This window comes from Eufriesea mexicana, unplaced genomic scaffold, assembly GCF_001483705.2.
Source record: "Eufriesea mexicana isolate 0111107269 unplaced genomic scaffold, ASM148370v2 scaffold39182, whole genome shotgun sequence".
NCBI classification, from domain to species: Eukaryota; Metazoa; Arthropoda; class Insecta; order Hymenoptera; family Apidae; genus Eufriesea; species Eufriesea mexicana.
Genome location: NW_016945400.1, coordinates 54,539 through 80,685, shown reverse-complemented (window position 1 = coordinate 80,685; position 26,147 = coordinate 54,539). Strand labels below are relative to the sequence as shown.

Genomic DNA, 26,147 nt, shown 5'->3' with positions numbered 1-26,147 from the left:
TTTATTTATATATTGTTTAAAATGAATCTCTATAAAATACAATAAAAGTATGGAAAATCAAATTCATTCTGAACTAATCATAAAAGAAGAAGAAGAGGAAGAAGAGAAAGAACAAAAATGTGATACTCCTACTAATGAAACTAAAAGCATAGTACGTGATGGGGAATCAACAATTGGTATTAGACCAAGACCATTAATTTGTAAACCAGAAAATGTAAATATTGGATGTAAATCTGAACCTATTGAAACCAAGTGGCATTGGGCTCCAGGAGCATGGCAAGATGCTACAAGAACCAGTGCTTTTCAACCATATAAGGTATATGTAACTTTATGTATGATACTTATAATGTTTAGATAAGACATATTGCAAATATTCTTTTAGATCAATCATTTTTCTAGCCACCTACTTTACTTACTAATTTACAAAGGGGCAATACACAAACAGAAATACCTCAACTTTATGGTGATAGTGATATTACATTTCATACATTAGCTGGTCAAGGTGAACTTACTCCAGAACATATACATCCTAGTGTGTTACTTCACAGATTAGAAATAATAATATATATTATAGTCATACAATTATTAATAAATTATTATGAAGATACTGTAGATACACCTGATGAAAAGGGTTTAACCGGTCTTATGTGGGCTGCGGGATATGGACAATTAGGCAGTGCAAGGCAACTACTTAAAGCTGGTGCTAACAAAAATTACCGTGGTCTCAATGGAGAAACACCTTTACATTTGGCAGCTGCTTATGGACATCACGATCTTGTAAAGTTGTTATTGAACCATGGTGCAGATTCAAATGCAAGTGATGAGGTACATGTTAATAGCCCTTATTCAATGGAAAATTTGAAATATCGATTTTTTTCTTTTAAACAATAAAGGAAGGAAATACACCATTAATATATGGAGCACATGGTGATCATCCACATGTATGTTATGAATTATTGTCTAGAGGTGCTGACATTACGTGCCGTAATATGTATAATATAAGTGCTTATCATGCAGCAGTGTTGAATAATTCATTAACTGGTAAGTAAAAATTATATAATAAATATTTCTACTACATTATGTAAAATGTTAAAAATTGTTTGATTTACTCATTTTTCAGCTAAAGCAGTTATTGAAAATTACTTAATACAACAAGTGATAAATATACCACCAGATATATTGCAATAATGCAATGTAGTATATATAACTTAAACACAATCTTACAATTTTTACAGATTTCAAAAACTTGTACATATTAAATAGTTGTATTTATATCCAAATATTTTGACAAATACTTTTTATTTTTAATTCTATATAATTATTTATAGTAAATGTTTTTTGAAAAATGCATTATCAGTAAATGAAATTTATATTCTTAATTTTTATGGACAAACAATTTTACAGAGAATTTATTGGTTATTTATACATATTTAATAGATGGATAAAATGGTAAATAAACTTTTTCTTACTTATAAATGTCCAAGTCTAAATAAAATTTTGTTAAAACTATAAATATGGTATTTTGTATATATGTATACAAATATTTATAGTACCTTGTATTAATTTCTTCTTCTTTTCTGTTCCACAAAAATCATTTTTTTGTTACTATCTGTAAAAAATAATGTCTCTAATAATACTATTTAAAAGAAAATAAAAATAAGTAAATGCAAGTATAAGAATGAATTAATGTTTTGTTAGAAACCTATAGATTATATGTATATTATTTTTCTGTGGTTATTATAATGTTCATATGTATTTATATACATACAGAAAAAATGTTCTTGTTTTGTATATAGTAATATGTTACCTTTTATTTAACTAAAAAGTTTTGTAACTGTACAAAACTCATAAAGAAATTCTATTGATAAAATTTAAATAAAACTAATGCAATGTAATTTGTGTATGTTGATAGTAAGTGCAATTCATAAAACTTTCAGTATTCTTTTTTTAGCAATTATAAAATACTTGTATACAATTTCCTTTAATAATTCAACATTAGATATATATTAAATTGAACAAATTGTCCAAGAAGTGTATGTAAATATATTGCTTGAAAGGTATTCAAGCATACAGCGCCACTGGTAAAAATAATGATTATGTGACAATAAAATTGTAACCTGAATGATAAATAAGTTGAAAATCTTTATCTTTGAAATTTCAATGGACAGTGCTAATTTTGTATTTTTGTACATACTTAGCACAAGTAATTATCTTATTATTTAAGAGATACTTTTATACCACTTCATAATTATCAGTGAAGAAAACTGTTTCCACTGAATATTTAACAGGACTTTCATCTTCTACAAGTAAAACTTCAGTTACCTATAAAAAATAAAAATTTGTTTCATTTTATGAACTTAACAAATTTTTAATTTTATCTTTCTTTTTTTTATAGTATATACATGTAATATGAATAAAAAATTACGTACTTTAATATTAACATATGATGTTTTTGATGAAAATGAAACATGAAGAGGGAAAAAATCTGCAGGAGTAGAAGAAGGTGCAGAAAATTCCATTGAACCAGATTTTGTTGTCGCATCAACAACTGGTAAAGACCACACAAGTGTATTTCGTCGTGCTTCATGTGTATACTGTCCATCGCATTCACTTACTATTGGATTGCATCCCATAGGTAACGGAATGTTAATTTGAACATCGTTTAGTTCAAGATTAACCTGTTCTAATTCATATTCTATGTTCACATCACATCCACCTTCTCCATTTTCAGATGGCCAGCAGTTAACTGTAATAAATAATAAAACAGATAAATTATAATAAATATATTTAAAATTTTATGTAATTCATATTCAGTAAATGATTCCTACTTGAAATAGGTAATGCTGTTTCATCTTGAGCTTGCAGTCGCCATTTTAATACTCCAACATCAGTATTCAATGGAAATGGTTTAGTAGGAATTTTTAAACCTATTTGACCACGTGTCCTGAACAATTCTTTATCTACATTTGGATGTGTCTGTAATTGGATTCCTCTTGAATCTCTGTTTTCTAATTGTACACGAATTCGACCCCATTTCTCATCGGAAATATGTAGTGTTACTAAACCATGCAATTCAAAGTGTTGCAAACCGCCATCTCGACCAATACGTACATTAAGACGTTCTTCCTGTCGTAGGTGAACTCTTGATGTAAAAGAAATACTTATGTAACATTCATCAATAATATATATACAAATTAAATAAATTAATATCTTACGGTTCCGTGTTGATTATTTGTGATGTAAGCGATGTTGGCTTTGTCCCTGTTGTAGGTAAAGGTGTTGTTACAACATTTTCTCCTTCTTCTTTTAACTGATCTACAAATGAATCAACATCGCGAGATTTTCCTCCTAATTTCATTGCACCTGGTCCAGCACTAACAGGTTTTCTATATACATAATAATAATATTTTTATAATATAATTTTTAATAGATTCACATATACATTATATTATTTCTTACTGTGTTGATGTATATAATGGTCTAACTGGTTCTGGTACAAAATTGGTAGTATCTTTTGCATTTACAGTTGGTGTGAAGTTACCACTACTTCCATAAGAATTACCAAATCCAGGACTTTTAAGACCACTCTTTTTAACTGCTTCCATACGTTGCCTTTGTAATTCCTTTGCTTTTTCACGCATTTTATTTTTAGCCTCCCTTTCTTGAGTCATTCTTACAGCTTGATAAACTTTTTCTTCATGTGAATCCATTTCTACAAATGTTCTAATCTGTGCTAAATTAACACTTTCCCTATATCCTAATGCAACTATTTCATCAAATGCAAATATCAGATTAAATGCATTTTCAGCTATTTCAACTTCATCCATTGAATTGCAATACTCTGGAATCTATAAATTTGTCACATAAATTTATTAACCACATTGATAAAAATCAAATAAGTATACAAAACTAGAATAGTAATTATTTGTTTTATACTTATAATGTACTTACAACTCTTGCAAAAAGTCTTAATGTTTCTAAATCTTCTAATATGTTACTAGCTTTTGTTGTAATTAGTAACATATATACTTTTTCCAAAGGTTGATAAACATATCTCACAGATTCTGTCTCTACAAATGTATGCTGTTTGCCAGGACTCATTAATTTTGGAAATGCAGCAAGTAAACCTTCTATTCTAGCCTTTGTCATTTCAACAAACTGACGAGAAATTATAGCTAAAATTTACATGAACTATTAAATTGTATTCATTGGTTATAATTGATAAATGAGTTAATATATATTTTACATTACACATATAATTTATGTTAAAAAATTTAACACATTTTATCTAAGATTATGAAAATTTTAGTAAAATTATTATGAAAAATATTACATAGGACATACAATAGGTATAAATGCAGTTAGATGTAATAATTGAATATAAACTGGTAATTTCTTATTGTTTTTTAAATATTTGTACAACACATTATGATAATATTATAAAGATAATTTATAAAAATATTTACAAATATTAAAATTGAAAATATAACCATATATAAAGTAAAATATAGGTAACTGAATGTATTGAAAAAATCATAATAGCTAATAACTGAAGCGGTAATCATGTGTAATATTAAGTATGAACAGAACACACATACATGCATAACAGGCACAATCAAAGCAAATGAATATTACTTACTTTTGCCTGCTTTTGTGCAGACTGCTGCAGCAATAAGTACCTAAGATAGAAAAAAATACTTGAGTAATGCGATACATTTTAATTCTTTTATATATTATAATATCAACCACGAGTGATGATTGACATCTGTAGCAACTCTTACCATACAACATTGTCATAGATAGCTTTTATAATTTACATATATTGTCACTGACTTAAAATTGATGATAAGATAAATACTTACCATTTTGATGAATTATTTTGATACGTTATACACTATGTAATTAATCTAGTATAATTTTTATATCAGCCAATCTTCCATCCACATCATATATACAAATATGAGATCTTAAGCAGAGGGCGCACTGTGCTGACGTGTGGCATGACGAAAGATATAAACCATGAATTATATGATTTAGAAGAATGGGTACAGTTTCAAAATTTCATGATATTATATATATATATATATTATATACATATTATATACATATCAAATATATGTATCACATTTGCTGATATCAATCTTAAATGTTAAAATAACATTTCTATTTCGATGGCATTGTTTTCAAACTAGAATTGCAAATAGTATGTTATCTTGCTTCTTGTAAATGCGTATTTATAAAGAATTATTATTTATAAAAACAATAGGTTTAATTATATTTGAATAATTTTCTTTCAATTTTAATAATTTATCAAATTAAACATCCTATTATCAAAAATCAATTAAATATTGTTTTATCAAATTGAACATTGTATTATCAAAAATCATATAGTTTAAAAAACAAATAATTATTCTTCGTTTTTTAAAAATTAGAAAATTAAAATATAATATTAAAAAATATTAGATATAAAAAATTTAGAAAAAAATTATATGCTTTCCAATTTTAAATATTTAAATAAGTAGATTATATATAATATTTAATAAAAATTTGTAGGAATTTAGAAATAAAGAAAAATATATGCTTTCATTATTATTATTAATCTTTCGAATTAATTGAGTATTTAGAAATATTTTATGTTAACAGAAATGAGCAACACAAAGAATAACAGAAAATTCATTTGAAAAGAGAAGAAATAGGGAAGGTGGCATAAATGCGGTAGTTAAGCCTGTTACGAACTTGCTAAATCGTTGATGATTTTAAGTTTTTTTTTTTTTATTCAACCAGTGAATACGACACTGTTGATCTAAATTAAAATTATAATAAATAAGAAAATTTTACATATTGTGTATATTTATCCAAATACTTTAATTTAATTGAGCTTTTCTTACTATTTTAAATTATGATAAAATCATAAAAATCTCATGATTTAGAAATGACACATAAATTACATCAAGGACGGATTTTTGGATTGTCCGAAAATGCAGTTTTACCAAAAAATGTAAGTCTTTTTTTTACTATAATAATAGTAATAATAATAATAATCTTGATAATAATTACATATTTTGTATATGAATATTTATATTGTAATAATTTTATAAAATTTAGAAAGATAAAGAAAATTATAAACCAAAAACATTAATTGATCAAACTTTGGAATTACTTGATCCAACACCTAATATTTATACATTATTTGTTCAATTTAATGAACGTTTTTTTTGGAATGTTTTACTTCCCGTGGAAGTTAAATGGAGTCCTAGAATGACAAGGTAATTTATTTTATGACAAAAATTTTAAATTGTGTAAATGTTATTCTGAATACTATTACTATTTATATTATTATTTATATTTATACATTATAGTTGTGCTGGCATATGTACATTTCATCCTCGAAATCGACAGTGTGTAATTTCACTTAGTGCACCATTATTGAAACTTAGACCCAGGAAAGATTTAGTTGAAACTTTATTGGTAAGATTTTTTAATTATGTTGATTCACTATTCAAAGATTACTAAGTTTTATTACATAAATATATATTTTAGCATGAAATGATTCATGGATATTTGTTTCTCACAAATAATAATCGTGATAGGAATGGACATGGTCCAGAATTTTGCAAACATATGGATAGAATAAATAAAGCAGCTGGAACAAAAATAACTGTATGTGTTTATAATAAAATGATTATTATAATTTGACAATCTGAAAACCTTGTTTAAATATTCATTTGTTTAGATATATCACAGTTTTCATGATGAAGTTAGATTATATCAACAACACTGGTGGAGATGTGATGGTCCTTGTCAAAAAAGAGCTCCATACTTTGGAACAGTACGTAGAGCCATGAACCGTGCACCAGGTCCAACTGATTTTTGGTGGAAAGAACATCAACAAATTTGTGGTGGCCAATTTATTAAAATTAAAGAACCAGAGAATTTTACAGCAAAATCTTCAAAAACCAAAGACAAAATAAAACCTAAAAATACTAATTTATCAAGTAATATATCCAATTGGATTACAAAAGCTACTCCATTTAATACTGAATTAGAATTTACAACTACCCCTAAAAGTATAAAATCTACTCAAAATAATCAAAATTCTTTAAATGAGCTTAAAAAGCTTGGAAGTACTGCAAATAATATTTATGGTTGGGATACTGGAGGTCCAAATAGCTCAAATAATTCAAAAAAATATAATAATTCTAGCATTACTAAGATTTCTACACCATCTAAATTTTCATTTTCTGGTGTTGTTGGTGGTTCTAATACTGGACAAAGTAATTTGTTGAATAAATTATATATTAATAATCATAGTCAAAGTTGGAATAAAAATACAACATCACCAGGAAGAGCAACAAATTCATTAATTGATGCTGTAAAAATTAAGAAATCAATTGTTAATAATAGTCAATCATTAAGTGAAGTACAGATGAAATTTGTCAAATGTCCAATATGCAATAATTCTGTGCTAAATAATGAAATAAACAAACATATAGATTTTTGTTTAATAACAAGAAATGAAAAGACAGATGAATGTAAAGAACAAACTACAATAAAAAATTATGATAATGATAATTCTATGAAATCAGAAGTAAAAACGAATAATTTTTCATTTACACAAAAAAGAAAAAATGATTCAAGTATATTTTTAAGTAAAAAACCAAAATTAGATGAATTGCAAAATTTTGGGAAAGCAAATTGTCCTATTTGTAATAATAATTTTAATCTCGTAGATATAAATAAACATATTGATAAATGTCTTTTTGAAATAGGTGAACAAAATGATAATCTAATTATTAAATTAGATGATACAAATGTTAGTAATAATAAGGATACAAACGAGAGTATAATTTCTATCAGTAGTACATCCAGTGATGATTCAATTATTGAAAATTCAACAAGCGTTGATCACAATATAAAATTGAAGAAATCTAATGTAATCGACTTAGCATTTCCTGCTGGAATATCGTTAAATGATCATTTAAAAGATTGTATAGGAAGTGTTTTTAATAATGATTTATCTTTACCAATTGACAATGATAATAACGAATTGTCGAGTACAGTTTCAGAAGATGAGCAAAATAATAAATATCCTTGTCCTGTCTGTATGCAATTAATAATAGAATCACAAATGAATCTGCATTTAGACGCATGTCTCAGTAATAAATGAATACAATAAGTATTATAATATTCCTTTATGATTTATATTAATTATTAAATATGTGAAAATAAATAGATTAATATAAATTTTATTATAATATGTATTTCAATATTAAAATTTCATTTGTTTGATATTTTATCATTTTGTACTATTTATTAATTACATAAATATTTCATTTTACACATTAATTTTGTTTTATATTAAAAAATAGTAACTTATTTTATTTGATAATGAATATAGAAAGGTAATTTTTTAAATTTATTTGCATTATAACATATCCCAAATTATTTATTAGTATTTTTATTTTAACTATTTCACATATTATTTAAGACGTTAAATTTTATTACACCTTAAATAAACTGAAATGAAAGTAATTACAGATTTATATATAAAAGAAATATATTTGTAAATGATAACATTAAAATTTTATACAGTTTTTGCAATAAATTTTCTTAACTTATAATTACACATTCATTACATATTCAAACAAATATTTGTAATAAACCTACAATATCTAAAATGTTTTGAATAGAATACATCAATATAAATTACAAAGTAAATGTTAAAACACGACGAATAGCTTATTATATTAAATCAATTTTTTATAAATAAAATATTAATTTTTCATAAAAATTATAGTTTCTCATACAAATTACTTGTCTCGAGAGTGCGTAGTGCACATACACCACAACTAAATTCTAATAGATATGTTGGAAAAAATAAAAGAATTTGTTCTTGTGTCCAATGCATATATAAATAAAGATTAGGAATTATAATATCAATAGTATTACTATCCAATCTTACTCTAAAACATATTAATATTTTATTAAAATATGTAATTGAAATATGTACTTACTATTCATATGTAAAAAAAAAATATTTATAAAATGTTAAAATGCTCCATTATATTAAAAGTATTAGTAAATTTTTTAATTACCTTTTTGAACCTAATGAATGAAATGTAAAACTTTGTGGTAATGGAATATATACTGTATTATTGTATAATGTTCCTCCAGTTTGATTAGGTATAATTTGTACAGTATCTATTTCATCATATATATTAATATTCACACCATATAAATCATTTCGTGCTGTTAATGCATACTTTGGATTTTCACTATAACACTGACCAAGCAATAGAACTTCAGGTTTATTGTGAAAGGAATAATTGATGTTGTGAATTGATCTTATATAGTCTGGTGTTACAATACACGTGCCTAAATTTGGAAGTGATTAAGACAGGTAAGGTACTGTAATCAAATAGAATGAATTCTGCAGGTACAAACAATGAACTATTTTTCTAAAAAATCGTGAATCACAAAAAAAAAAAAAGAATTGCTTACCAAAGAAAGTCCTTAATATTGTCAAATCCATGTATTTATGAATCCTAGTTCTAGTCAAAAAGTAATCTATAAGATTATAATTATATTCAATCGCTACTTTGTCATTATTAAGTGATAATTCTCCAATATCCGATTCTTTTGGAAATGTTGCAGACACAATAAATTTCTTAGAAATAGAATCTGAACTACTATTTCCACCAATAATATCATAAAAGGCTCGAAATTTCCAAACTAATCTTATTATATTTTCTGGTATCTAATTATAAAATTAAAATTACAATATATAGATATCTTTTTATTTCTAATCAACAAATTTATGTAAAATAATATTTTTAAGTATAATTTATTAGCAACAGAATATTAAACTTACACTTTCATGTTGTGCAATAATTTGATATTTTCTTAAAGTTGATAATTCTCTTGAAGCCTCATAACAAGCATCAGAGAATGGAGTAAAACGTTTTTCTTTAGATTGTTTTCGACATTCTCCATAAGGCCATTGTGATTCTTTAGCATTTTCTAATTGATCTTTACTAATTTCACCAACTAAATTTAATGTAATTGAAGACCCACTACATTTGCCTTTTGCTGTATCAGAGTATCCCCAAACAGCATTTAATACAATCCTAGCAGAATCAGTTGGTTTAATGCTTAAGAAATCCCATTCCCAGGGTTCTTCTTTTTCTACTTCTAAACAAAACTAAACAGTAAAAAATATTATGCTATTTTTACTTTTCTTATTTTATTATAATACTGCACATAGATTACCTTCAAAACCTTTTGACCTGGTACAATTTTAGTTGCTTTGATTTTAATCATATTAGATACCCAACTGGTAATCTGATAAAGTATTGCTAAATTCCACTGTTGAAGAATTTGTGATGATTCTATATTGCGATGTGTTAAAGACAACAATGAGGAAAACATGTGATGATTTGGATTTTTAACATATTCTAATTTTACCTAATAAAATATATATTACAAAATTTATTATATTATTCATAATTATAATATAAAAAGTCATAATATACTAACTTGAGTTCGTTGTGCATCAATTGTACTAATATAAGCAGCTAAACCACAACTACCTTTTGGTGGTACATATGTGCAGTAATCTAAGAAATGAAGGGCTGTTAAAGCAAACTCCATAAATGGCCAAATACTACAACAATTCAGAATCAAAATACAATAAATAATACATTTAATTTTTAATCATTTTTATAACAAAAAATATATAGATATATTATTTGACTTACGGATAATTAGCTCGATGTGAAGAAAATACATCTCGAACTAATTTTTCTCGCGGTATTACATTTTCGCAATCAAAAAGTTTGACGTACATATGTCCTCCTAATTCTGCTAATTTAATTTGAAATAGATCCGTGGTCTATAAAAGAAATATAATTAATGTTTAAATAAATAATTATGAAAAATAAAATTTAATTGTTATTTACCACTGGTTTATATGACGGTGATTTTGTGACTATGTATAATTGAGAACAAGTAGGACAAATATGATGTAATTTTAATTTAATATTCAATCCTTTTATATTAGTTGTTGTTCTGACATGTGCTGTAATACCCATTTTGAGATGTTCTAGAAAAATACTATATATATGAAGTATAATATTTTATAAATTTTATATTTAAACATTATTAATATTATACCTCCTGGTGTATCATATGAAATGAATGGATGATCTTCAAATCCAAGTATAATATTAATTGGAAGATATCCATGAATAGAGTGTGCTCTTTCTGCACTATGCCATGTATCAATTAAAGGATTATAACTTTCAATTATTTCTGATTTATGAATAGATGTACTAAAAATATGAATTATATAACATAAAATATTGTAACAAAGAGATAAAGTTAAAAATTATATTATTATACCGTAATATAACATGATTATTACGACCACTTGAAACATATGTAAAATTTCCTCTCATAAAGAACAATGATGTTGCAATAATTGCAAGCCTAACATTTGCTCCTAGATCTGTGACTTGTACTGATTCCATAGTTAATGGCACATTAATACGTTGGTGATTAACATGAAACTCCATGTTTTGATATATATGATATATATTATGAGGCAAAGAGGAAAGATCTAAAAAAATTATATAAAAATATGGAAAACAAGTATATCAATATATTTAAAATTTTAACAAAGATAACTTTTAATCTCACATTTAAATCCTTTAGTAATACTTGTTTCGTTAAGATGAAGACATAAAACTGTTTTTTCTTGAATACGAGCAATCACTTCTAAATGAACAGGTCCATTTTGCTTTTGGTCTAACTTAAATTGCTTTAGTATATCCTTTATTTGTGTTGGACCATCTAGATGTGTTGATAATGAATGTAGAAGACCTTCAGCTTTAATATATAACTACATATACATAATGTTTAAAATATTAAAGAACGTCACCTTATAATAATTAATTAAATAATTTTAGACCAAATACTTACAGATACATGATTAATATTGATTCTACTTCCATAAGTGTTTACAGTTACATATAAAACTTCAGGTATGTTTGTTAAAGGATTAGCAATAACAATACCGTGTATCATAGCTCCAAATTTTCTGTATGTATCTTGATAATCAAATAAATAGTTACCAGTAATTATATACTGATTTGCAGTTGAACGAAGTACTCGTGTAAATTGAGCAGCTATTACACCTCTATACATCAGAACAATATAAGAAAAAGCAATCCAAAATTCTACTTTTCTAGAAAAAATTATGAATTATGGTTTTACATACATATGAATATAGCAAGGATGGGTTGTATGTTCCATAGATTTTAAAATAGTATAAAAATAATTATATAAATGTTGACTGGGTTCACTTTGCATATACCAATATAATGATATTAATCTACTTGGTGTAGGACTAGAAACAATAAGTAGTGTCAATGCTGCTACTCTCATTTCTAAGTGTTCTGTTCTATTTATTAAAATTGGCCAATAGACAGGATATATCTATGATAAAAAAAAATACAAAAATAATATTTAATATTATCTTCTATTATAATAACAAGTTACTTACAACATCAGGTCTTAATGGGGCAGTTGAAAGTGATGCCCATGCAGCAAGGACACGAAAATGACGTGATTCTGCATTATTGCCACTTGCAATAGGTTCTAAGAATTCAACTACTCTTCCTAACTGTATATTTGCTAATCCTTCTAGCCAAATCATTTTTTTTTCGTATTCCTTCGTCTCTATGAATTATTTATTCTTATAATAATACCATAACAATACAAACAAATTTCGAAATTCTTTGGTATTTATTACATACCTGTAAATTTATCAAGATATAAACGTACATAATCATCTAACATTTCATATGGGCAGTACAAAAAACAGGTTTTATAAATTAACGTGCCATATGCAAGAATGGCAGTATTTTGAACTTCAATAGAAACTTTCTCTGGTAAATTTAGAAATGTCTGCAAATTTACTAGTAACTGAACATCAGGTTTTCGTATATGAAATGGTATCTGAGTAAGAAGTTGAATTGCATACATATCCGATACTCTTTTATCTTGAATTAGTTCTAATATGAATAATGCAGCATCTTTAGTGCCAACTTGTGGAAGAGCTTCAAGAAATATATTCCTACAATAATATAAAAAGAAATAATATAATATGTTTTATTATGTAAATTACTAAATATGTAAATAATTATAAAAAAATTGTTAGCACAGTATTGTTTCTTCTTTGTAACTTGTTCCTGAAATTTTTGTGTAAGCATTACGCAAATCAGCAACATCTAACATTCCAAGGTAGTAAAGTAATACAGTAATTGTTGTATTATGTAAATTATCAGTCTCTGTATCCAAACCAGGATTCTCAAGTCTTTGACTTAATCGATCTAATAAACTTGCTATCTGTAACATAAATATTATTAGAAAATATATAAAATGAATAGTAATATTATTAAGGGGGGATCTTGGTGTTACATAAAAAAAATTTATTTATTTTTTATTGGTTTAATCAATGGTACAACATTCCTAAAATATATTTCCAAATTTTCACTGTAATCCTCGAAATATTAAAGGTTCCACGACGTATTTATTGCGTGCTTAAACGTGTTTTTCTCGAAACCACATTTTTCAAATTTGTGGGAAAAATACTTCAAATATATTTATACTTTATAATTAGTTTTCAAAGTGATCAAGAAAATGCTTTCTTCAAAAAAAATTCCCAAAAATTATGCACATTTTCAGCGTTTTACACCAGAATTCCCCTTTAAGTATTCAGTGCAGACAACAAATTTTCTTAACTTACAAATATAAAAACAGAATTTTTGTCAGGAGTTCTTCTACCTTGAGTAAGATCACCTTCTGGAAGTTCATGTTGTAGACCTTTGAAATGTAAGTCTTTAATAGGTATTTTATCTACTGTATCTTTCACCAAAATTAATTTAAAGATTTGTCTGAAATGATAATAAAAATAATGTATTATATTAGTTTTTAAGAGAAGAATTTCATTAAGCTTTTTGTAGCAAGCTAGAATAAATGAGTTTCATTTTGTTAAACATACCTTGTGAAGTGAAAATGTGCTTCCCCAAAACTTTGGAAGGGTTGAATATATATACCCCCAGAAGCATTAACAAACAAAATCTCAGTTAAGGATCCATTTACCTTAATTTTATATAGTCTTTCACTGGATTTTAATATTGGATTCTATATATATATATATATATATGTATATATATGAAGTTCATTATATTTTGTAAAGAGTTTTATAAAGACTATTATATTTTATAAAATCAATATTTTAACAAAATGAGTTATAGTGTATATAATATAATTTTAATTTTAAACAATTTGTATTTGTATTACTTATTACTTAACTTTTATATAAAAGTATATACATACTTGATCACCATTAGGACATAACATGTTAGGAACATTTGACCAGGTATAATAAGGATGTCCAATACAAGTTCGGGGATCAAAAAATTTTCTTATCAACCATTCATTTTCTTGTTCAGGATTGGCAACATATTCAATATTACATTGACCATAATGATTTTTCTATAATATAATTACTTTTATAATAACATTAACAACAAAAATAAATTTTATTTTACACATAAATAGTTAATTGAAATGAAACATGAAATAAATACATAATTGATATTTTTCAGGAAACTACAACTTTCTAAAAAATTGTATGAAAATTCTTGCTAAGTCTAATGACTTACCTCAGATGAATGAAATGCTGTTTCTTTTTCTAAGTTGGAAAGATCCAATTGTAAAATTCCTGATATACTTCTTTTTATATTTACAGACCAAGGCGATATTGCTTCTGTACTAAAATTTTCAGTAAGACCATTATTATATGTAATTTGGAATGGTTTTAAAAGATCAGCCACATCTTCAGGAATATCTTGAATTTCTCCTTGTTCATCGATTTTGCCATTCCATATAATCATTTTCAATGACTCCAACTATATGTAAATATAATATAAAATACTTTAATGACATTAATCATTAATTTCATTGTTAAAAACAATGTTTTAAAAAGAAAAACTATATAAAATCAATTTAATTTTTGTATTTTGCTATTTATTAGTTGGTATAATGTGTACCTGCATAGTAGCAATATTTTGTTCTGCTTGAATTCTAAGTTTTCCATTAAAACCCCATGAAGATGATGCACCAGATGGTAATAATACACCAGAACTTGAAAGTGCATCATATGAATATACATATTCTTTTCCTGATTGAAACATGCTATTTGTAACATGATTATTACAGAATAAAAAAAGTAGAAATATGATTTTGTTTAATTTTTGCATTATTACTTGTAACACATAATTAACATCTGTAAATAAATTCTTTAAATTAACATGTTATCTGAATATCTTTGCTTTATATAATTTAATCTCATTATTTTAAATTGTGCTATATTAAATTATTTTGTTATTAATAATATGACATTTAAATAAATTCTACAAATTATACCATACATATTATATTATAGTTATAAAGATTATATAAATTATATTATATTTATGTTGAAATAAAAAATTATTTATTTATGATAAGGGTAAACATTTAGTATACCCTCATTGCACAATTTAAATGAAGTTATAAATAAGAATACATATTTTATACCTGAAAGTCTCATAGTGTACAATAGTAGCTTAACAAAAGTGAACTGAGTTCATAGAAGTCAAGAGATGACCCTTACTGTCCCTATCTCTGTGACCCATGAACACGTCTTCACCATTTGTGTGAGTAAAACTTATCTCCTGTCTAAATTATCTTCAATCGTATAAATCAACCTATTACATTTTCTCTGTGTATTTTTATATGATGTACAAATCATACTACATAATTTTCCTTAATCATATAAATAATCATTTTAAACAAATATTTCTTTTTTAATAACTTGAATTATAATAATATTTTTAATTAATTACCTATATTTATTTTTCCAATACATTTCAATTATACAATCTTATAACAAAACATAGTTGTTAATAATTGTATATAATGATATACAATTATATAATCTTTAACAAAAGATAGTTATAAAAATGTAATACAATATGTATATAACATGAATACCTTAGTTATAAACAATAAATTTTGCTTCTACATAATGAATAAAATATTTGCTTTTCTAGCATTTCTATATAAAATAATTATATATTAAAAATTATAGTGGAAAGAAAAATATATAGATAAATGGACAAATTACTACTATTATCCATTATATTATTAAGAGTGGATTTATAATTTTTTAATCTAATTATAAATTTAATCTATACAAAAATATTAAATACTAATTTACTATATGATTTAATAAATAAAATTAAATATTTTATAACAGTAAAAATATTTTCTTTAGTTATAATAGGAAAACTAAACACAATCTGATATTTACATATTTATTCCGACATATTTCTATTTCCATTATTTACAATTACTATTGGAGAGTATATTATATGATAAGAATCTTATTTAATTTATTTCTATACAAAATTACATTTTTATATATTATACATCTAATTATACTGCAATTCTCCATGTACAAGATCTTTTCAGTATGCGTATAAAATTATAGGTAGGCATTATTAATGAATACCATAAAATAAAAAATACCATAAAATATTATTAAGAAATGCATATATAATTAATACATTACAAAGGTTTGATTATTTTCAGGATGGACTTCGAATATTCCCAGGCTTCGCTGTAAAAATGGATATTTAATTACGTTATACATAAAAATTTAGATTTGTACCTTAATAATACAATTTACATGTTCTGCATACAAACATGACTATTATACAAAATCTATTATTATAAAAAATGTAACACATTAAATAAAATGTCTACTATTTGTTATTTATTTATTTACAGCAATTGTGCAGAACAGAAAACAATCTATTACAACTCTAATAAATGTAAAAAATTTACACTTACTTATGTGCTGGATTTGCTTGATCTAATTGTTCACTGAGTTGTTGAATGAGCGTAGCAAACATTCTCAGATGCTCTATTGTTTCACCTTGCAACCATGCACGAGGAAGTGTACTCATTACCTAATTACATAAAAACATAATGTTGTAAAATATAATATTTTCTAAATAGTGTTTAAATACATATTTAATACACATATTAAATACATAATGTACAAAATTAAACATACCATATTTGCTTTAAATAAAGCATCATTTGGAACAGACACTCTTAAACCTGCCAAAAGATATCGATTTAATAATGAACCAAGAGCTAAATTTTTTAATTGTGTGTCTCCAAGAAGACCCTGCCAGCTTAATAGATTTCTTAAAAGCTTCACAGCCATTGCAAATTGTCTTTGAAAAAATTGATGCTTGGTATCCAAAACTCTAAAAGATAAAGTTAAAAATTATCAATTCCTTGCATTATTATAAAATTATTGAAGATTTTAAATGAAAATAAACAATATATACTAACTGCTTTGGAAAAATTGGTATAAAAACATCGTTTTCAACTGCTGATTTAATTTTGTCCAATATAGCATTAAATAATGTTTCTAGTGGTTTGCTTGACTCATTTAAATTTGGATATTCTCTAATAAGACGATTTACTGTGCCTACAAGTCGCAAAGTTTGTGATGTAGACATTGGATCCCATATTCTCTCTACTATAGCTGTAAATAGAAAATAAATTTTATGAACTATTACAAAATTTTTAATTAGTACTTTAATTATAATAAATGAAGCAATATTACATGTTAATCTAGGTATAACAATTTTTTCCACTGTAAATGGCACTAGTCTAACATCTGGATCTCTTTTAAGTGACTCCTCTGTTTCTTTATTATTTAATGCATATAGGAGTAATGTATTATACCACTTTGTTCTTTCTATATCCGCTATTTGTGTGAGTAAAACTTATCTCCTGTCTAAATTATCTTCAATCGTATAAATCAACCTATTACATTTTCTCTGTGTATTTTTATATGATGTACAAATCATACTACATAATTTTCCTTAATCATATAAATAATCATTTTAAACAAGTATTTCTTTTTTAATAACTTGAATTATAATAATATTTTTAATTAATTACCTATATTTATTTTTCCAATACATTTCAATTATACAATCTTATAACAAAACATAGTTGTTAATAATTGTATATAATGATATACAATTATATAATCTTTAACAAAAGATAGTTATAAAAATGTAATACAATATGTATATAACATGAATACCTTAGTTATAAACAATAAATTTTGCTTCTACATAATGAATAAAATATTTGCTTTTCTAGCATTTCTATATAAAATAATTATATATTAAAAATTATAGTGGAAAGAAAAATATATAGATAAATGGACAAATTACTACTATTATCCATTATATTATTAAGAGTGGATTTATAATTTTTTAATCTAATTATAAATTTAATCTATACAAAAATATTAAATACTAATTTACTATATGATTTAATAAATAAAATTAAATATTTTATAACAGTAAAAATATTTTCTTTAGTTATAATAGGAAAACTAAACACAATCTGATATTTACATATTTATTCCGACATATTTCTATTTCCATTATTTACAATTACTATTGGAGAGTATATTATATGATAAGAATCTTATTTAATTTATTTCTATACAAAATTACATTTTTATATATTATACATCTAATTATACTGCAATTCTCCATGTACAAGATCTTTTCAGTATGCGTATAAAATTATAGGTAGGCATTATTAATGAATACCATAAAATAAAAAATACCATAAAATATTATTAAGAAATGCATATATAATTAATACATTACAAAGGTTTGATTATTTTCAGGATGGACTTCGAATATTCCCAGGCTTCGCTGTAAAAATGGATATTTAATTACGTTATACATAAAAATTTAGATTTGTACCTTAATAATACAATTTACATGTTCTGCATACAAACATGACTATTATACAAAATCTATTATTATAAAAAATGTAACACATTAAATAAAATGTCTACTATTTGTTATTTATTTATTTACAGCAATTGTGCAGAACAGAAAACAATCTATTACAACTCTAATAAATGTAAAAAATTTACACTTACTTATGTGCTGGATTTGCTTGATCTAATTGTTCACTGAGTTGTTGAATGAGCGTAGCAAACATTCTCAGATGCTCTATTGTTTCACCTTGCAACCATGCACGAGGAAGTGTACTCATTACCTAATTACATAAAAACATAATGTTGTAAAATATAATATTTTCTAAATAGTGTTTAAATACATATTTAATACACATATTAAATACATAATGTACAAAATTAAACATACCATATTTGCTTTAAATAAAGCATCATTTGGAACAGACACTCTTAAACCTGCCAAAAGATATCGATTTAATAATGAACCAAGAGCTAAATTTTTTAATTGTGTGTCTCCAAGAAGACCCTGCCAGCTTAATAGATTTCTTAAAAGCTTCACAGCCATTGCAAATTGTCTTTGAAAAAATTGATGCTTGGTATCCAAAACTCTAAAAGATAAAGTTAAAAATTATCAATTCCTTGCATTATTATAAAATTATTGAAGATTTTAAATGAAAATAAACAATATATACTAACTGCTTTGGAAAAATTGGTATAAAAACATCGTTTTCAACTGCTGATTTAATTTTGTCCAATATAGCATTAAATAATGTTTCTAGTGGTTTGCTTGACTCATTTAAATTTGGATATTCTCTAATAAGACGATTTACTGTGCCTACAAGTCGCAAAGTTTGTGATGTAGACATTGGATCCCATATTCTCTCTACTATAGCTGTAAATAGAAAATAAATTTTATGAACTATTACAAAATTTTTAATTAGTACTTTAATTATAATAAATGAAGCAATATTACATGTTAATCTAGGTATAACAATTTTTTCCACTGTAAATGGCACTAGTCTAACATCTGGATCTCTTTTAAGTGACTCCTCTGTTTCTTTATTATTTAATGCATATAGGAGTAATGTATTATACCACTTTGTTCTTTCTATATCCGCACTTTCCTAAAGGTGATATATAATATGAAATTTTTATTTAAAATTATTATTTATATTCGTATATTATTAAAATATATAAAAATTTGATGTAATTAAAATACCATAATAGGATTCCATGTTAATAATTGCAATCTAATAATAGGGGAAATAATTTTAGGTATACATAAAGATACATAAGCTTCCATGTAAGCATCTCTATCAGTTTCTCTCCAAGATTCCAATTTTGAAAGTATTCCTCTTATTGTGCAATATTCATCCATGACATCAGCAAATATTTCTTTACTTTCGCTATCAATTTCGTCTGAAAAGAAATATGAAACAAATCATTACACAAAAGATATTAATCTATACCTGACAGATATTAGTAAATGTTATAATACAGTTCTGTTTTTTGTAAAATAAATTTTTTTATTGAAATACAACCTTTTGTTTGCTTAAATGCAAGATTTTGTTGTTCAGTAACTTCATCATCACTAGACATTCCATCAATATGTTTTGGTAATGTCGGTGCTAATTCCCTAGCTCTTCTGCGACGAGCTCTTCTTCCTTCTCGTTCTGTAGCTCTACGAATACGAGCTTCAACTTCTGGTCCTCTTCGTATAGGTTGTCCTCCTACAATTAAAAAATATTAATTATTGCATTTAAATTACATGCATTGAAAATATATTTTTACCAAACATTTTTATGCATAATTTGTAATTACAAAAAGATATTAAGAATCCAAAATATTTTTTTTTTTTAACATAAATAATTGTAATTAATACTAAAATAACTGACTCGCAGCTGTTGTAATTTCTTCTGCTTGATCTCTTGTATCTTGTCGTCTTCTTTCCATTAATTCGATTGCACGTTCACTGTAAAGGTCTAACCAGCGTTGCTCCAATCCAACAACCAGCGGCAGCTAACAAAAAAGTTTCACGTTAACATTCACACATTGAATTAATTCAATGACTTTGGGAATTATTTTTATTCCAGAAAATGTTCATATCAAATTTTATTACAAATTACAAATATTAATTATATATAATTTATATTAAATGATTTGTTAAAGGAAAAATCATGTATATTTTAAACATTTGCTAGAGCTTAATCTATAATTCCACAGCCATTGGATATCTTTTTCTTAAGAAATTTGAAATTAATATCATTTTACTTACCACATATATTAATTTATCTTTTCAATTCTTATAAATACTTAAAAATAATTTTTACTACACAGTAAATAATTTTTTTATACAGAGAAGATACAGACCCCCGGCAATGCAAATATACATTATATATATATATACACACACATATATATATGTATATATATACACATATATACATACACACATACATACATACATACACATATATAAGATATATATGTAAGTATAGATGTTCTAATCTTTTATAAATTTTAATCTTTAATTTAATATGCATTTTTCTTTCTTTTTTAAATTTTTAGTATATAATTAAAGTATATGCGAAAACAATAATTTTCATTTTATGATGTTTATTTTGTGATTTTAATATATGTTTCAATAAAAAATATATTTAGCAATATATATTAGTATTTCAATATCACACCTTTTAATAATGTTTACTATTAAAGAAATTCCACTTTATCAATTTTGTTTTATATATGTACAAATTAAAATTAAACTTAAACATTTTATAGGAATGCAAAATTGTTACAATTTTATCTGCTAAATACACAATGTTATTTACATAAAACATCTGTTACATAAAATAATATAACAAGTTACTAAACATATTTTTTCTTTATATCTGTTTAATAAAATATATATCTTTAATTATTTTAATAGTTAATTAATTAATCTTTACATCTTTAAACTTTTTAAAAGGAAACAATGTTATATATTTCTTCTCGAAATATGTTTAATGAGAAAAATGCATTTTTTATAGTATGGCTGAATAATTACACAGCCAAAAATTGCATGGAAAACCCCAGTGCACATAAAAAAACGTGACAGCGTATAAACCCACCTTCTCATCAAGACACTCTACCAAGTCAGTGACATACCCACGCAACTCTTGGTAATATCTGAAGCGTTGTGCAAGCTGCGGTGCACGAATTTCACCATCATCCAATTCTTTCACAGTTTGTCCTAACTCTTGCTCTAAACGGTCCTGATCTAATTGATGACGTCGGTGTACTTCTTTTAAACTGTCCAATCTACAAATTATATTTTTCATAACAATTTTATAAAAATAAAAAATATTTTAAACTTTAAAAATTCCAGAACTCTATTATATGCATTAGGTTAAGACTTTTGTTCAGTTTTTATCACCTTGCACGCATTTTATTTACAACTTCTTGAGGAGTAATTGGTACTATTTTTGTAGGATCTGGTGGTTGAATTGCTGGAGGAGGTGGTGGAGCTGGCATCATCACCATTTCCAGAGATATTCCACTACCCATCATTGAATTTACATTCATACCTATTGAATATTGTTGTTGCATCATGGAATCTTGTTGTGCTGCTGCAATCTAAAGTTTTTTTTTATAAATATATAACGATATATATTACACAAATTGTTTTAATAAAATTATTATTTATATCTAATATTGCAACATTTATGACATACTCAATAATATATAAATGAATGTAAATCAGTTATTATATTTAAATAAATATTCTATTTTCACCTTTAAATAAAAAACTATTACCTGTGCACCAGTTACACCTTTCCTAATTTGTTGAGCTTCCCATTCTTCTTCTTCGTTTTCATGCTCACTTTCATCATCAGATACTAAAAAAATATATACTATGTATTCTTTTACCGATTAAAGTCTAACTAAAACATAATCAAACCCTAACATTTCAATGGTACTTGTGAAGCAAGAAATGCTTCTCTCCTTTTTTCTTTATCACGGGCTTCGGTATTAACAGTCATATCAATTCGATCTTGTGAATCATCATCATCACTTCTATCATGGTCTTCTTCTCTAATAAGTCTTGATTTGCCTTTATCATCACTGGAAATTGAAAAATTTATTAAATATTTTGGAAAATAAATGTTAAACTAAATAGCACTTAATTAAAGTATGTGGATTTCCAATATATGTATTAACCCTTTGCAGTCGAGTGTCTGCAAATAGCCGCCTAAACCTTTTTACCGTTGTGGATGAATGTCGACAAATACCAGCCAAATTCTGTTTACAACTGTGGAGACGTATTACGAAGCAGCTCATGTACGTTTGTCTTTCTGAGTGATAAGATACGTATAATTATAGTATACTAAACAAATAAATGATGAGAAAATCATAAGAAACACAATACAAAAAATTAATGCATTTGCAATTTGTACGTCGCTTGGTGGACCAATTAGTTGAAGATTTTCGTGACGCTAATCCCAAAAATCCTTCAACTCCTGGAACCGTAGGAAAGCTGAACGGCCTTTTACATATTATTCGGTGAGATGACACAAGAAGGTGTAAAAACTGTGTGGTATGTTCCAATCGGAAAATCAAAGGTGGAAAAAGAGAATCAGGGTATCATTGTGTTACTTCGACTAAACCGGCCTTGCACATACATGATTGCTTCGAACGATATAATACCATGCACGAATATAAAACATATCATACATAAACATAACATAACTAAATATGTTTTTCTTGGATTTTATTAAAAAGTTTTACTGTATATTTTCTTTACTACGCGCGTCGATACCTCTCGTCCACAGCGACGCTCGCTTGTCGGGCTGCTCCGACCGCAAAAGGTTAATTATGTTACAAAAAATATTACCTTTGTTCTTCTATAGGAATATAATCAGTTCCTAATTCTCTTGCCTTTTGTCTGCATTTCCTAGCTGCATGAATCATTGCAGCATCAGGTATACAACCACCTTATAGATACAAAATAATATTTATTATAATATTTTTTAAATATTTTAAACATTTTGTAAATATTATTAGCATGCAGTATATTATATATGTTATATATTATATACATTATATATATACATATATACATATAATAAGTCATTATAGAACATAAACATAAAAAATATATAAAAATAAAAACAGTCAAAATTCATAAAAGTAAAAACATTACATACTTTCAAGAAGAATTTTCATTGTATCAGCTTTATCTGTATTTCTTCTAAATTTATGACTGCGTGGTTCATCTTCCTCTTCATCGGATGTATAATCATCTTTCCCAGCTGCTAGCGCAGCTCGTCCATTTAGGATTAAAGGTCCAGTATTTTTTATTTTAACCTAGTAATAAAAAATTTTCTTTTAATAAAATTCTCAGTAAAAAGGAATATTTATAATTTGATCAATTAATTAATTAATAATTATTATTACAAACATAATTAATATCATGTTATACTGAAAAAATAGTATACATTAGTGTAATATAAAATTTGTATTTCCAAATCTTACAAAAATAAAAAATTACTGAATATTTCCAAAAGAGAATATTAAAATTTAACTAATTGCACATATTCATATTTTCATAACATTACACATTTAACATTATAGTGTATACATAACTTATTTGTGATATATTATGTATATTTGGTATATTATGAGAACTATATTCCACACATAATGTATTAGAACACTACTATATTTAAAGCAATAACACAACTTACAAAAATAAATTCTAGTAAAGATGTATCCATTATTTACAAATATTTATAATTATTATCACATTTTTAGTGAACATTAAATTTAAAATATAGCAAAGAAATAAATTTTGATTTAAATTCTGAGAAATTCTAATAATAATAAACATCATAGAGATAGCTTACTACTAGATCATCTGTCTTTATTTCTAAATCTTTTTCCTGTTTAATGGACATGTTCGCTTGCTCAGAGTCCACTTGCATTTTCTCTTCACCTTTCTTTTTTCTCCTTTCGTGATCTAGTTGTTTCATCAATTTTTTGCTCCTGGATGATTTCTTCACTTTAAAGACTTCTCCATCATCAGCTATAAAATAGCAGACTATTAGGTTTTATATTACATACAAAATTTTATTCCATTATTTATCTAATAATTTATCTAAATATTACTACATTATATATTTTTTTAAAAGCTAGAACGATTAATAATGTTACATCAAATATAATTATTTCAATTATTGTACTAATTTTTAATATGACAATATTTCAATAAGTTAAAATATAATTATAATCTAACTGTATTAATTTTTTTCCGTTTCATTGTTTTTAATACTAATTATAACGAAATTCCTAATTTTAGATTCGTATACAAATTTTTTAATTAAAATTGTTAAAGAATTTTAAAACATATTATTTTACAATAAATATATCTATATACATGTAGATGCATATTCAATTCTCAAAATTACCTTCTTCCAGCTCCTCTCCAAAACTGAGGAGCGTCTGCTTTGGCTTATCCTTCTTCTTTGCTTTCAATTTTACAGGTTGGGTGTCCTCCACTTCCATCCTATTTTCATTATCCTCATCATCATCGTTGAAAGGTCGACGGCGGATGTTTCTCTTCGGTTTATTAAATAATGACATTGTCCTTAACATCAACCAGTCTGTTTAGACTATTCACACATATACTATCCTTAGGTTAACTTCTTAGATTACAAATAGTAAAAAAAATTGGAAATTTCATAGCATATAAGATAATATAACAAAAAGATTTGTAAAATGTGCGTTCACGCCTTCATATAATGTATTCTAAACTCGTAAATACCCGAAGTTAATAAAAAAAAACACGACACCTTTATGGAATTATAATATGGATTATCCGTTGAATAAGAATCGTTGTAGAATCTGTTCGAAGTATAAAACTTCCAAAATTTGTGCACATGAATTTAATACATCTCACTGTTCAGTTACTGATTGGCTTACCTTCGTGTACTTTTGATATATACATGTGTGATGTATGTACATGGTAACTACACACATATGACACGAACACCATGTGCGCACGCGCGCGCGCACACGAACGTATATACATATACATAAGGTATATTCTATTTTTGAATAAATTTTCATTTTTTTATTAACTATTTTTACAATTTTATTAATGATATATTTCGTTTTATATTGAAATTATTGTTTCATATTAGTTCTTTGATATCAGAGCACTAAATGTTACTTTGAAAAAATACTATAG

At 25.3% G+C, this 26,147-nt stretch overlaps 6 protein-coding genes across 9 annotated transcripts; 2 read left to right on the top strand and 4 right to left on the bottom strand.

Moving 5' to 3' along the window:
- LOC108554648 (DNA-binding protein RFXANK) lies at positions 1–1,188 on the top strand. Its single transcript, XM_017909994.1, has 5 exons — positions 1–316; positions 400–532; positions 605–825; positions 894–1,041; positions 1,121–1,188. The coding sequence occupies exons 1-5, from the start codon at positions 50–52 to the stop codon at positions 1,186–1,188; spliced, it is 837 nt and encodes a 278-aa protein (XP_017765483.1). The 5' UTR covers positions 1–49.
- A 1,044-nt stretch (positions 1,189–2,232) lies between these two features.
- deltaCOP (coatomer subunit delta) lies at positions 2,233–4,960 on the bottom strand. The gene is made up of 8 exons (XM_017909978.1): positions 4,863–4,960; positions 4,640–4,679; positions 3,952–4,175; positions 3,460–3,848; positions 3,216–3,386; positions 2,829–3,142; positions 2,430–2,746; positions 2,233–2,322 (listed from the first exon to the last, which is right to left on the bottom strand). The coding sequence occupies exons 1-8, from the start codon at positions 4,863–4,865 to the stop codon at positions 2,233–2,235; spliced, it is 1,548 nt and encodes a 515-aa protein (XP_017765467.1). The 5' UTR covers positions 4,866–4,960.
- A 939-nt stretch (positions 4,961–5,899) lies between these two features.
- Positions 5,900–8,167, top strand: mh (DNA-dependent metalloprotease SPRTN). Its single transcript, XM_017909988.1, is given in 5 exon segments — positions 5,900–5,998; positions 6,106–6,266; positions 6,360–6,468; positions 6,541–6,660; positions 6,734–8,167. Coding segments are annotated over 5 exon segments (1,923 nt in total).
- A 624-nt stretch (positions 8,168–8,791) lies between these two features.
- Positions 8,792–15,760, bottom strand: LOC108554635 (uncharacterized). Its single transcript, XM_017909976.1, has 22 exons — positions 15,722–15,760; positions 15,117–15,365; positions 14,730–14,975; positions 14,401–14,559; positions 14,063–14,205; positions 13,808–13,955; positions 13,223–13,407; positions 12,816–13,135; positions 12,563–12,738; positions 12,278–12,495; positions 11,980–12,196; positions 11,698–11,899; positions 11,401–11,617; positions 11,173–11,330; positions 10,959–11,101; positions 10,758–10,891; positions 10,537–10,663; positions 10,270–10,464; positions 9,872–10,201; positions 9,502–9,757; positions 9,096–9,375; positions 8,792–8,963 (listed from the first exon to the last, which is right to left on the bottom strand). Exons 1-22 carry the CDS (start codon positions 15,758–15,760, stop codon positions 8,792–8,794), a joined length of 4,314 nt encoding a protein of 1,437 aa, XP_017765465.1.
- Positions 15,761–16,652: 892 nt separating this feature from the next.
- LOC108554634 (PAX3- and PAX7-binding protein 1-like) lies at positions 16,653–17,999 on the bottom strand. The gene is made up of 6 exons (XM_017909975.1): positions 17,963–17,999; positions 17,753–17,896; positions 17,476–17,671; positions 17,189–17,387; positions 16,963–17,081; positions 16,653–16,729 (listed from the first exon to the last, which is right to left on the bottom strand). The coding sequence occupies exons 1-6, from the start codon at positions 17,997–17,999 to the stop codon at positions 16,678–16,680; spliced, it is 747 nt and encodes a 248-aa protein (XP_017765464.1). The 3' UTR covers positions 16,653–16,677.
- Positions 18,000–18,792: 793 nt separating this feature from the next.
- On the bottom strand, positions 18,793–25,878 carry LOC108554638 (PAX3- and PAX7-binding protein 1). Of its 4 annotated transcripts, none has more exons than XM_017909981.1 (17): positions 25,750–25,878; positions 25,366–25,569; positions 24,805–24,983; positions 24,106–24,265; positions 23,793–23,892; positions 22,866–23,023; positions 22,715–22,797; positions 22,335–22,534; positions 22,030–22,219; positions 20,815–20,938; positions 20,461–20,649; positions 20,139–20,338; positions 19,893–20,043; positions 19,616–19,811; positions 19,329–19,527; positions 19,103–19,221; positions 18,793–18,869 (listed from the first exon to the last, which is right to left on the bottom strand). In XM_017909981.1, exons 2-17 carry the CDS (start codon positions 25,550–25,552, stop codon positions 18,818–18,820), a joined length of 2,487 nt encoding a protein of 828 aa, XP_017765470.1. In that variant the 5' UTR covers positions 25,553–25,569; positions 25,750–25,878; the 3' UTR covers positions 18,793–18,817. The 4 variants fall into 4 exon arrangements, with proteins under 4 accessions (XP_017765470.1, XP_017765471.1, XP_017765472.1 ...); XM_017909982.1 differs by having other exon boundaries at positions 25,366–25,544; XM_017909983.1 differs by having other exon boundaries at positions 25,366–25,516; positions 25,750–25,833.
- Positions 25,879–26,147: the final 269 nt, after the last annotated feature.